The 14,439-nt window shown below is 36.0% G+C and overlaps 1 protein-coding gene across 1 annotated transcript in view; it reads right to left on the reverse strand.

Annotated features, from left to right (window-relative positions):
• Positions 1-308: 308 nt before the first annotated feature.
• The window catches only part of LOC133333854 (uncharacterized), a 58,241-nt gene continuing 44,110 nt past the window's right edge, over positions 309-14,439 (reverse strand). Inside the window, exons 2-5 of the mRNA XM_061542165.1 lie at positions 1,915-4,899; positions 965-1,102; positions 693-900; positions 309-619 (exon numbers count right to left, since the gene is read on the reverse strand). Of these exons, the coding sequence (XP_061398149.1) occupies positions 309-619; positions 693-900; positions 965-1,102; positions 1,915-4,899 (3,642 nt within the window). The remainder of the gene's footprint in view (positions 620-692; positions 901-964; positions 1,103-1,914; positions 4,900-14,439) is intronic.

Here is a 14,439-nt window from a genome sequence, read left to right on the forward strand (position 1 = left end):
CATTTTTTCTATTTTGGAAGCACCTAAGGATTTTGTTGTTTTATTTCTTGATTAAGTTTTAGTTTAATAGAAATTAGGCCTAAAAGCTTGTCAACGTGTGAATTCAAAGCTTTTTTGCAGCACCTTCTTGGTCCCATCAACATAACAACTGGCAAGATTGATGATGTGTGTGTGTTAGTGGAAATATTTTTCTAAGTTTTTTGTTTCGGTTTTTTTCTTTTGTTCAAAGATGAGCTTAAGTTAAGAGCTTAAAAAACTAACTTTTTTTCTTTAAATAAATTTTTGTCGTATACAAAACAACATTAGGCTCACGCCAGCGCTCCATCAAGGGCATGAATGACACCATTTGTAGCAGGTATATTTGAGGTGATCATTTGGGCATCGTTAACCTTAATTTTACCGGCTGAGGTCTTTTGCAAAATAACCGTTTTACCGGTCAACAATGAGTCCTTGACTTGATAGAAACGCATACCAGCCGAGAACAATGTACCGGGTACAATGTGTTTCATGGCGAATTCTTCTGCTGCCTCCTTGTCATTCATCAATTTTTCCAATGTATCCGATTCGAAGTCATTAAAGCTCTTGTCAACAGGAGCAAAGACAGTGTAGGTTTTAATGCCTGTAAATAATAATTAAAAAAAACAGATTTTATTGAAATTCAAGAGACCTTCAATGGGAAATTTTAGGGTTACCTTTACTTTGCAATTTCTCCGACAAACCAGAGGTATACAAAATCTTCAAGAAGGTGGAGAAACGGTTTTCTCTATCCGATTGCAGAGTTTGCAATAAATCACCCACAGGCAGAGGGAACATAACACGATCAATGGCATGAGCAATACCCTGGGGTATTTTAATGTCCTTTTTGTTGAGCACAACCATGGCTCCATTGATGGTTGTTAGCTGAAAAGAGGGAGGATGATTAAAATTTTTTGGTTCTGTAGATATCTAAAATTGATTCATTTACTGTAACATCATTCCATTCCTGATCATGCATGTTGTATTGATTCACTCTCAATTGGGTACCGGCCAATGAAACACCAGTCATTTCATCCTGTAAGGTGGCAATGTCAAAAGCTCCAGGGATAACGTGATGCAAGAGAAGCTGTAACGAATTATGAAGAGAGATTTTTAGTTTTTATTATTTTAAATTGAAATTTATTATAGGTCAAATACTGTCCCGCATATGAACACTGAGGACATCTATTGTTCAATAGATAAACTTAGAGATCATCGTATTACCCATAGAAGTGCTCAGTGACCATCCTTCGTTTTATAGACGAATTCAATGGTCATCTATCGTTCTAAAGATGAACTCAGAGAACATCTATCGTTGTATAGATGAACTTAGAAGCCATCTGTAGTAAATTGACAGATCCTAGTCGTCACCTATAGTTCTATAGATGACCTCAGAGGTCATCTATCGTTCTAAAGCTGATTTCAGGGGTCATCGTTCTATAGATGAACTCGGTGATCATATTTCGTTCTATAGATGAACTCAGAGGTCACATTACGTTCCATAGATGAATTCTGAGGTCATCTATCGTTCCAAAGATGAACGCAGAGGTCATATATCGTTCTATAGATGAAGTCAGAGGTCACCTATCATTCAATAGATGAACTCAGAGGTTACATATCGTTCTATAGATGAACTTAGAGGTCATCGTTCTATAGGTGAAATTAAAGGTCATTTATTGTTCTATCATGAACTACAAAGTCATCTGTCTTAAATTAACTGAGCTCAGTCGTCATGGACTATACAATAGATACAACCTATCGTTCATTGGGTTATTTATATTGGTTGCCATCTACTGTCCAATAGACGAACTCAAAGGTTATATGTACTGTCGATGACATCGGAGGTCATCTATCGATTCAAAATTGTTATAATACAAATGTTTCAAAATATCTACTTACACCACTCAATAATCTTGGATTAGCCTTGAATTTTTCTTCGGCTCTTTCTGGGCCACCCAATTGTACCAACAAATTCTTGAAAGCTTTATCGGTTGGTACAAATATGGTATAGGGTCCAGTTTCATTCAAAATACTATCCAAACCGGATTGTCTCAAATATTTAGCCATAGCAAAGAGACCATTCGATTTCAGGATTTGAATTAAATCATCACTAGCATTGGTGGTAACCGAACTGGAACTTGATCCCGATACTGTGGTTGTTGTTGTCGATGCAGTAGCTGAGGCAGGACTACTTAAGGCCATTGAAATTGCCGATTCGGAATCAACATTTGAAGATTTTTCTTTATTCTCAGTTTCCTCCACCAACGTATCAGCATATTGGACAGCTTGTTGATCATCAACGGTGGTTTCGATATAACGTTCTGTAATGGGTTCATAGGTTGAGGACACAATAGCTGGTGTTGGTGTACCCACTGTGGTGTAACGAGGAGCTGCTGTTGGCCTATACACGGCGTGGTGGTCGTAGTGGCGAGTACTGGCCCGATGGGTGTAAGGAGCATGGGTGGTGGTGGAAGGATGATAGGCATTGGTGGTCTTGAATTTGTAATGGTGTCTGTAAGTTGTGGCTCTGGTGGCAGAGGCTGGTTGCGGTCTGGGTGTAGTGGTAGTAGTTGTTGTCGTAGTGGTTGTACTTGTTGTACTGGTCGTAGTTGTTGGTGGTTTCTTAGTGGTCTTGACAATATTTCCTGATTCAATTTCTACCACTTCATCATTGGGCAAGGTAAGACGTGTCACCGAGGGGGGTAATTTGATGTCTCCGCTTCTTATACGTTCCAAAATGCTTTCCACTTCAGCACCGGTTTGTTTGGTTTCCTTTTCACCGTTAGCCTTGACGCCTTGGATTTTGAAGCTACCATCAGCTTGTTCTTCCAAATAAACATAGGTCGCCTTCTTTTTGGGTGGCAAGGTGGGTGCTGGCTTAGGTTGGGCCTTTGGTTTTGAGGGAGAGCTCAAACCTTCAATTTCATAACCATCAGGAATTAAACCACGTTTAGCCAATTCTTCAAGGGATGGTGGTTCATCAGAATCGGATTGAATAACAGCTGTGCTGGCAATGCTATTGGCTCCATTGGAAACACCTTCAACACTACCACCATACAGCGAAGCCAAACTGGAAAGATCTACACCTCCGGGTAGGTTTTGTGGGTCAACGGATTCTTGTGGATCAGGGGATCTTAGAATTTGTACTTTACCACCTCCGGGGAGAACCAAGTCCTTTTTAGTTTCTGGGGCAATATCACTGAGACTTAGTTTTCCAGCATCGGCTGCAGCTCCTCCTCCACCTACAATAGCTTCAATGTTTTGGTCACCGAATAAGCTTTGCAATTGATCGTGAGTATAGGATTGTTGACCCTTAACCAAATTGGGATCAGTGGTTCGAATGACTTGGACACGTTCACCATTGGGCAATACCAAATCCATCTCTTCATAGGTCTTATTACCCAATTCTTTCTGGGGTGTTTCAGCCAGGGCAGCTTTGAGTTGCTTCAAGAGTTCATCACGTCCGAAAGTTTTGACTGGTTTCTTAGCTGTGGTCTTTTGACCATATTTACCCAATTCAGCTTTCAATTGGCCATAGGCGGCAGATTTGGAATTGACTTTAGGGGCTGGGGGAGCAGGTGGTGTGGTAGTGGTGGTTGTAGTTGTGGTGGTGGTCGTGGTAGTTGTGGGATGTTCCTTGTAGTATTGTTGGACAGCCGAGGCAAAGGATGGTAGTTCGGAAGGACCTACGGGACGGCTACGTGGTGGATTGTAGCTTACGGTCTGTTGTTGCGTGCTGTAGATCTGTTGCTGATTATTGCCGCCAATGATTGTGGGCAACACCTGTTGTTTGATGTTCTGCTGCTTGGCCACAAATTCGGCATGTTGTTGCTTGACTTTATTTTGCGACTTCTCATATTGTTTCTGGACGAACTGCTCATGTTTCTGGATCAGCTTTTGTTTGTATTCCTGTTCGGGAGAGGCGGGGAAAGTTTGTGGGCCAAAGTGCTGTTGCTGTTGTTGTTGTGGAATTTGTTGATGATGATGTTGCTGCTGTTGATTCTGTTGTTGGACATAGGTATTGGCAGTGGCTCTCAAATTGGGGAAAATATTTGGTACGGGAATTCCCAAATTGGGTGTCAAGGCGAATTGCTGAGTTTGATCAACTTGGGGCAATTTTTGTTGTGTCTGTGGCAAAAAGGTTTGCTGGGTTGTTTGTAGAGTCGATTGATGCTGTTGTTGTTGCTGCTGTTGGAAGAATTGTGGCACGGTTGAGAAGGGAATTTGAGGTGCAGCTTGAGTCTGGAAGGTGGGTACTGGAGCCTGAATGGGCAACTTTTGTTGGGTTTGAGGCAGAATTTGGGATCCCAAAGCGAAATTGGAATTTGGCTGCTGCTGATAGGCTTCATTGGGTAAGGTGGAATATTGAGGCTGCTGGAGACCTGGTTGTTGAGCCTGAAATGGTTTGTTGTTGTACGAGCGTTGTGGTGGACTTTGTTGGGGTCCAATAGATTGGCTGGCGAAGTTACGCAAAGCTAAGAAATTTTGTTGATGTTGATCCAATTGACCTCCGACGGCTGGTTGTTGTTGTTGCTGATGCTGTTGTTGAGGGTGTTGGAATTGTTGGGGTTGTTGTGGTTGATAGTGGGGTTGTTGCTGATGTTGTTGTTGGTGCTGCTGCTGTTGATGCAATGGTACATGTACCTGATTGTGTGTAGATCTCTGGAATTGTTGATTGCCAACATTGAAATGGTTAGGTCCGGTAGGTGGGAATCGCTGATGATTCCTCTGCTGTTGAGTTTGTGGCACTGGAACCTCAACACTGGGCGATTGTTGCAAGAAGAGACCTTGATTTTGACGGGGTTGGGTATGATGCTGATGGACATCGCTTAAAATGTGCTGCTGTACATTCAACTGGCGCCGGAAGTGATTGTGAAAGGGAGGCTGTAACGAAAGAAATGAAGAGATAAGATGATTAATGATATTGCGGATTTTTTTGATGTTGTATAAATAGTAGTGAGATTAAAATATATACGGCGGAATACCTTGTCTTAGGGTGGATTTCATTGAGACAACCACTTGAATATGTTATCCAATTAAGATGACTGAAACGCCCCTATCACTTTGAAAGATTTTAACTTTTTTCAACTGTTTTCCCTTTAGGCTATTCATTATTCGCTTTTGCTTTGGGTGCGTATGTATTTTGATTTAATCAACAAAAAGAAAATTAACATTTTTCGAAATTTTTGGTCCTTCGACGAACCTCGATTTCAATTTATTAACAATTTAATAATTTTCTATTTTTTGTAATATTTCTAGAAAACGTTTTCGCTTTGGGTATTTTTTTATTTAATCAATAAAAAGTGTTTTATGTAGAAATTTTATTTTTTAGGAATTTTTGGTCCTTTGATGGAGATCATTTTAAGTCTTTTTACGTTTTTTTTTTATTTTTAACAATTTTGTATTTTTTGTAATCATTTTGTAACACGTTGTCCCTTTTGGTTTATAATTATTTTATCAATAGGAAACGTTCTATGTAGCAATAAAAATGTTTAGTCATTTTTGGTCCTTAATAATTTAATAATTTTGTATTTTTTTTAACTCAAACAATTTAGTATTTTTTGTAATAATTTTCTATATTTCCACTATTAAAATAGGCGTGATTTATTCCAAGGGAATATTTCTTCAAGAAAAATAGGCTTGGCTCAACCGAATATTTTCTGGCATAAAATAGTGTTCTATTATTTTAAGTTTTCATATACTGTTCTGATTATCATTAGTATCGTCATGTCATATATAATTAATACCGTCCATAATTATCCATTCCTGTCGGATAGTCATCTCCATGACAATCATTACAGCATTTAGCATGAATGTGATTACATCATTTTGGCCAAGGGGGATTGGTGGCCATCAAATCAGAAAAATATTTGCTAATCATTGGCCAGATGTCCAATCGAATGGATACCACTCAAAGCAACTCCTCAACTCTTCGAACAAAGACATAATTTGACGACAACAGTCCACAAAAAGTGACAAGCAAGATATTTTACGTTTAGCAGGTTTGTTGCTTGCTGGTAATTTATGGCTGGCCACTCCATTGAAATCAAGTAATGGATAAATAAACCAAGCTCAAGTGAACACTTAGAAATGGACACAAACTGGGTCATACATATAATGCGTCAATGGTTAACTGGCTGGTTGGTTGGCAGCATTTGTTTGAATGAAAGTAAAAACTCCATTGGAGGTTTTCTATTTTTTTTTCCTGAACCAGTTTGTTTTTGTTTTGCATTTATTTTTTTATTTTTGTAAACATTTATCTAAGCCTCCATGGAAGAGATGATGAACATAGTCCATAAAACCATTCCATTCCAACCTTCCCTTATATGAAGTTTATACATATTTTTTGTTTTGGTTTTATAGCCGGGGACATGTTTGTTATTGAAATGAAGACCCCCTTCTATTTTGATTGTCAAAGTTAAGCGTTTAGCTGCTGCGTACATTGGCCTAGTTTTCTTATTTTTTGATCTGTCTGCCTGCCTGATGCTTAGTTAGATATGGAAACTGGATCGCGATGCTGCTGGAAAAAATGTTTTGGGTTTTCTGCTGTCATTCATTGCCTGTTTGTTGTTCATTTTGTAGGTTAATACACAAAAAATTCAGGTTGCTCAGTGTGTGGATGCCATGATGTTCACTCACTCACACCTGAGAAAAAATGTTGAAAATGTAATCATGTGAAAAATTTGCACACAATTGGTGTGATGGTGTTTGCTTTTCCTAGTTCTTGTTGTTGTTATATGAAAGTAGAATTTTGATGTATGCAATTTTTAATTTGACACTAGAATTCTTAAGAACTTTTCATGGCATAGTTTTAGAGATGAGCATCTGGAAAATTAAGAGGACCGCAGCGGATACATAAGGAAGTTTTGATTTATGCGTGGATTTTCCCACTATTATTTTTTATTTAGGAGATTTTTTAAATCAGATTCAATTGTATAACCAGTAAAGAAAGTAGTAGATTCGGACTGGGCCGATTACATAATAGCCTTCACCACTTTGGTATATTCTACATATATATCCTAATAGACGTTGCCTTTTCGAAGGAACATTGAAATTGAACGAACTCAAGTATGTGATCTTTATCTATATGTGAACCAACAAACTTCAATCCGTACATATATTCTAAAACCTATGCTAAGTTTCATTTCATTCAGGTAGAATTACATTCGGTTGTGAACAATGTGACCAACTTATTTAAATCGATTTATAGCAAACTTAATACACGCTATTCGGTATGCCGCACTGTCGTGTCAATCGGATAAACATTAGGATTTTGGTGCACCATTTCCCCAAAATCGGACGAAAATGAAAGCTATATCTAAATTTGAACCGGTCTTCACGAAATTTAGCACACTTCATTCTAGACTCAATTAGGTACGCTATGCCAAATTTCGTGCAAATCGGATTTTGGTGCACCATTTACATTAAATCCGACGAAATATATATAAGGCTATATATAAATCGGAATCAATTTTCACGAAACTTACCTCACATAATTTCGATTTTCACAAAACATATCACACATCATTCTAGACTCAATTCAGTACACTATGTCACACATCATTCTACTCTTAATTCAGTACGCTATACAAAATTTCGAGCAAATAGAGGGGCTTTAATGCACCATTTACACAAAATCGGACGAAAATATGTATGGGAGCTATATCTAAATCTGAACTGATTTTCACGAAACCTAGCAAGCATATTTCTAGGCTTAATTCAGTACGCTGTGCCAAATCTCGTGCAAATCGAAAGTTATATAGGGACTTTGGTGCACCATTTACCTTAAATCGTACGAAAATGCGGGAGCTATATCTAAATCTGAACCGATTTTCACGAAACTTTGCACACATCGTTTTAGGCTTAATTCAGTAAGCTGTGCCAAATTTCGTGCAAATCGAAAGTTATATAGAGACTTTGGTGCACCATTCACCTTAAATCGGAGGAAAATATATATGGGAGATATATCTAAATCTGAACCGATTTTTCCCAATTTCAATAGGGTTCGTCCTTGGGCCAAATAAATGAGCTGTGCCAAATTTTCTTCCAAATGGGATAATAAATGCGACTTGTACTTTGTTTACAATTTATCATGGATTTTTTAAAAATATTTTTTAAGGACTTTTATAAGATTGTTGGTGATTGTTTTTTATTCTTATTGTTGAATTAATATTCTGTCATTTATTTTTGATATGTTTTAGTATTTTTTATTTCTCAAATATGTCTTCAAATATATTTTTTGTGTGTGCCAAATAAAAAACCAAGAATAGAACACAGTGACCTAAAATCTTACATTCCATGAAACAATAGAGTCTCGCCATTTTCAGGTCAGCATCATGCTTACCATCCAAGACCTTAATTTAAATTATAAAAGCTGGCTAAATAACCGTTATATACATTTATTCAAAACAAAACAAATGTAAATAAAATACACATTTTTCTGAGAAGTGTTCTCCGAATGGCTAGGTTGTGTATAAAAAATGATTTATGGTCAATTTACTACTTTTTGAAAAAAAAAACTGATTGAATATAAAATATTATTTGTTTCTAAAATGGGTGTAGATTGGCATATTTAGGTGACCTAGCCCACAATGTTTCCGATCATTAAAAAATTCAAAATTTTCTCCCCCAAAAAATATTTTATGACGCCACTGGCCCATTTGTTTGCTCCAGACATCTCAAATTACCCACCAGCAGCCCATTCATATTAAGACATTATGGGAATTATTTTTATATTATTTGAAGAAGCAAAGCAAAACAGCTCCAACCACCTTAACTATTGTTTTAAGTGGTCTTAAAATAATGCCATAATTTTTGCATAAACTATCTCATCATAACATAAATGTTGATATGGCTTTTAACTACCAGTTTAACTAAACAATTTAAATATGGTAAATTTTTGTTTTGCAAATTTTCCACCTTTTCACATGTAATCCGCAAAAATTATCTCCGAGTACGAAGAGACTTCATAAAAAATGTTTGGCACTACGTGATGATGATGATGTGACTTTGTTAAAATTGACTTCAAAAACATGTTTCTGTGATTTGCAATGGGAACACGCTGGCTATTATATGACCATAAAAAACGTTTTTTGGCCAATTTTTAGCCCAACCAAAAAAGTGAAAGGAATTCTATGTGAAAAAATTTTTATGACAAAAAACCAAACACCAAAAGCTCTTCAATTACTAGTTGGTTAACATGCAATTTTCATTCATTCAGTCATCCAATACAACCATCCATCCGTCCATATGTTTCAATTCTATTGACCTGACCAAAAAAGTCATTAATTTGTGTTGAGCTGTTGCGAAAGCCCAAAAATCTAACTTCTAGATTTTTCGTCAAATCATTGATAGGCATGGAGTTGCAAAGAGAAGGGAGGTGTGATAAGGAGGGGAATGCATGATGAATTAACAAATATTTTTTATGAAAGGCGTTGATTTTTTAAAATTTTTTTAAGGAGTGGATTTTTTAAAAATTTTTAAGGCGTGGATTTTTTAAAAATTTTAAAGTCGTGGATTTTTTAAAAATTTTTAAGGCGTGGATTTTTTAAAATAGTTCTCCATATATTTCCCAATGCGTGGTCTGGATTCCCAATGCGTGGCCTGGGTTCTAAGGCCTGGAGTTATTTTAAAATATTTTCTAAGGCCTGGATTTTTTTGTAAATATTTTTTTTGATGTACTATAGAGGTCGTAGATTATTTTTTTATTATCCCTGCTGGAAAACTCTTTCTTAATATGTTCGAAAACACCTAAATATTAAATTTCGCTTTTGGAACATATTGGGCGTATACGTCATGTCAACACTTATACGTATAGGCTACTCGCATTAATAAAACTCATACGCCCATTGCAATATTGCAATTAATGAAAGTTTTGCTGTGGGTCATTTGTGTAAAGCAATTTTTCAATGTACCATTAAAGTACTTTTAAAAAGTCTTTGATTAAATTTTTTTCGAAGTACTATAAATGCGGTTGACTTTTATACCCTTGTCAGGGTATTATAGCTTTGTGCAGCCCCAAAAGTTTGTAACGCAGCGATATATTGGTTCTAGACCCACCTTTAAGTATACCGATCGTCATATCTCGGATAGCTGAGTCGATCTAGACATGTGTGTCGGTCCGTCTGTCCATTATAATTTGTAAACACGATACAGGCCACAGTAATCGACCAATCTTCACGAAATATTGCATGTAGGATGGGTTCTACCCAATGAAGATCCCTATTGTTTTTGGTAAAGATCGATTAATATTTAGGGGATGAAATGGACCACATACATAACTTTAGTCTGTTTTTCTGGTCGCTCCAGAGGTCGCAATTATGGCTCGAACATAGTGAAATTTTACATGAAGAAGGGGATTGGGCTAAAAAATAAGCATGGCTGTTTTGATAAAGATCGGTAATTATTTTGCGGGTCAAATGGACCCTGACATTTGTGTAAAAAATTACAAAAATGTTATTCTATAGCGCATATATTTACTCCTGAAGGACATAGACCCGAGAAGTTGATAGTATATCCAAGAGGTGTGCTTGACCTTTAAATTGATACCAATGTACTCAGATATGGGAGTTACACTTAAATATTTGCAGGTGCTTACGTCCTGAGATATTATTTAGTAACCTAGAGGGCGGAAATATAGCGCGTTAGCTTTGAAATTTTCCATGAGATTCCAGTTGTGGGCAAGGATAACGCCAATAATTTTCGGTGATTATCAGATAATAATTTTGGGATGAAGTGGGCCGAAAACTTATTTTTTTGTGTTTTTTCACGGTGAAGGGAATCTGGACAAGTAATTGGAAGGGCTGTACTGAATATTAGTAATATTCGGAATAAATGTCTGTGTAAGGAATAGGTGCGGTTGACCTCTAATCGGGCAAGAGTGTGCAAATATCCCGAAATATTGCCCAGGCTCGGAATAAACATCCACATGATAGTTGTGTAGGGTATCGTATGGTCGGCCACGTCTGACTATACTGCTCCGCTCACTGGTTAAAAATAGTTTTTGATGTCGTAGATTTAAACAAAAAAATTCGAAGTACTATAATGGTTGTAGATTTTTTAAAAACAATTTTCGAAGCACTATAAAGGTCGTAGATTTTTTAAAAATATTTTGTTGAAATACTGAAATGGTGTTAGGGTTTTAAAATATTATTTTGAAATCATATGAATATATTTTTCACTCAAGTATTCTGTCTCAATACACAACCCTCGTCATAGATCAAAGAGTTGTTTAGCGGCTAGACTGAAAGCCAATCTCAAGCTCTGTTGCACAAGAACGTTAATAAATTTTCCAAAGAGCGACATATCCTCTAGATCGGCTATAAGACAACAAAAAACAACAAAACCTCAACAAAACCTAACAACCTGTCTTTATATTTCTTAACTATTATTCATTTAAAAACATCAGCGAAGAAATAAACACATAAATGACCCAAAGCATAACCATAGCCATGTACAGAAAAATTAAAAAAAAAAACTCAAAGAAGAACTCAAAAATGTATTCTAAAATGTAACTGCAAATAACCTTGACTTGGCTATACAAAAAATGGTCAAAAATGTGAACTAAAGAAAAACTATGCAACGACATCAATTGACCGCAAAACCGAAAGAAATATCCAAAACAATAAAAATAACGAAAAGCAAAAACTAAAGCAAAAAAACAAAAACGACACGAAAAAAAGCGAACGTATTGAATGCATGTTTCAAAAACTAATCAATAAATCTTTGTTTGGGGAAGTTGGTGGTCATTCATCTGTAGTCATCATCATTATCACCATGAGCAGCAGCCAGCACCAGCAGCATGAATAGTATTGGCGGCTTGAAATTTACGCCATGCAAAGTAATGGTTGCTTCTTCAGCTGCTTCAGGCTGCCACTACCAGCAGCAGTATTTGCTTTAAACAGGAAATATAGACCCCAAAAAAGAAGAGAGAAGAAAAAAATGGAAATGTTTACAAAAACGAAGCTATGGTCTGCCTTGCCTCCCTATTCCACTCTACATACCACAAAAGTATCTAAGGCGACCGACCATTATTGCTTGCATGATGCTTCATCTGTTCGCTTGGAACAAAACTTCAACTTCCAATAGACACCATGTTGCATAATAGTCCAAGTCATAGACGGCGGCCACAGACACAAATGTATGCTGATTGCGACTGATTTGAACATTGAAGCTCATCTAACGTCATTAAAAGCCACCAAGCAAAGAAAAAAAAAACTAGAAAAAACCTCACTCCATTACAGGCCACCTAATGGAGTCACCATCTGCCAACTGGAAATATAACAACAGCAATAATACAGCATCATCAATTTTTCGGCTTTTGTTAGGCAAATCACAAAGCCTCTGGTGTAATAGTTCTGGTTGTGGTGACGATGAGACCTGCATCGTTTTAGGGGGTATTACAGAGGCTATTTTCCAATCAAATCTATAGCAAGTGCCTTGATTTGGTGGTCGGTCACCCCGAAAGACATAATTCAGCTCAAGCTTAACATTTGGCATGTGGTCTTTAGTGTATCCAAAAAAAGAGGGTCAAATTAAGTTGAAATCTTGAAATTGCGTAAATTTTATGAAACGAAAAAATCTAGTTCAACTATTTAATCAAAATTAATTAAATGTATTACCACAATCACGTTATTGCTGTTGCTATTCATTTTTTGCCAAAACTTGTGCAAAAATGGTGATGATGAACGGCTGAAGATTAGAAAGTTTGTTGTTAGCGTGATCTCTGTGATTTTATTTGGGTTGGTTGGTTAGTCGGTTTGCGGGCTTAGAAAGGCATTATTACCAGGGTTTGTAATTTTGGGTGTTGTTACTTTCGAACAATAATCCAAATGAAATTAAATCAATATCGACCAACGCCCAATCCAGAATTATGTAATATCTAATAATAATATAATTATACACCTGTCAAGGAAAGATAGGGAATTACTTCTTCCCCTTTAATTAAATCAAAATTACATGAAACGTCAATCAAATCAAATGTTTTGGTTAGTGATAGATTGTTATTCAATATTTAATATTAAGCTAAGGGATAATATCAAAATGGGGCGTATGAGTTTTATTAATTCGAATAGGCTATACGTATAAGTGTTGACATGACGTATACGCTCCATATGTTGCATGATTGAAAATTATTATTTAGGTGTATTCAGACATATTAAGAAATACTTTTCCAGCACGGATATTCTCCTTGGAGTGAGGGTACTGATCTTTCGGTTTAATTTGCATTTACGCAGTATTTTTTTATTAAAACCTATTGCTTCAGAACAAATAATGATAATATAACGTAACCTGTCTTAGACCAATGTACAAAAAGAAGACCGCGTAAGTCGAAAAACGCTAAACATCCTTATCAGTCCGTATTGTGGATTACACCCGGTAATCTAACCCAAATATACCATATGTGGCAATAGCAAAAATCCTATCATATTTTACTGCACGAACCTTCAACCAGAAAAGGTCTAATATCATGTGGAAAGTAGATCCCTGTTACACAAAATTGTCTCTCCTTTACACAAGAGCGAAACAATCACTATCTTTATTAAACGACAATCTCTGATAATGAAGATTTAAGTGTTACATATTCTTTAACGTATCAGAATCCAAGGAACGATATTTTATTTCTTTTTTTAAATAAACGTTAAATACTATATTTGTGACAAGGTATAATTTGGTCTATTCGAATAATTATGATTGACTAAAAATGTTCAAAACTAGTTTCTGAAGTACAAATGATTTATTTCAGATGTATATTTATGTAGCCACATAGGAAACATAACAAAAGGATCATATCGAACCATTGCGTATGAGTATTGCCAATTCGAAACACCTATACGTATGAGTTTTAATATGACGTATACGCTCCATGCGTTCCAAGAGAGAAATGTAGGTATTTCAGGGCATTGTTCATAATGTAAAACCATTGGAATTTATTTAATAATTAAAAATACAGAGAATGTAATATTATTTAAATTTTGTTAAACATTTTTTTGAATTTGAATTTTTATATATTTGTTTAGAATGTGGCATTTTTAAATAATTTTTTAGGTGAACATGAATTTTAATTAAATTTGTCGTAATTTATTCCGTTTTTGGGCTTCACCAAAAGTGAATGCCCACCATTCCCTATTTAAAAAAAATATCTACGGACTATAAAAAATATTCGCAATGCCTATTAAATCATGGCCAACTGATATTGATGTCTTCATTATAATTAGTGAAAACCTGACAATTAATAATTTTTATTACATTGTTTGTCATTATATGTTAAATTATTATATGTCATCATATGCGACCCAATTACTATCCCCAAATATTTACTGTTTGCATGATGACCCCCTTTTTTAGGGAATTTTCTATGTGGCAATCGTTAAAACCGAAGATTTATTGCCATGTAATTATATTAAGTCATCATCATGTTATGGC

The sequence above is a fragment of the Musca vetustissima genome, unplaced genomic scaffold (genome assembly GCF_032173495.1).
Source record: "Musca vetustissima isolate MV318-11 ecotype Yass unplaced genomic scaffold, APGP_CSIRO_Mvet_v1 utg9142, whole genome shotgun sequence".
Taxonomy (NCBI): domain Eukaryota; kingdom Metazoa; phylum Arthropoda; class Insecta; order Diptera; family Muscidae; genus Musca; species Musca vetustissima.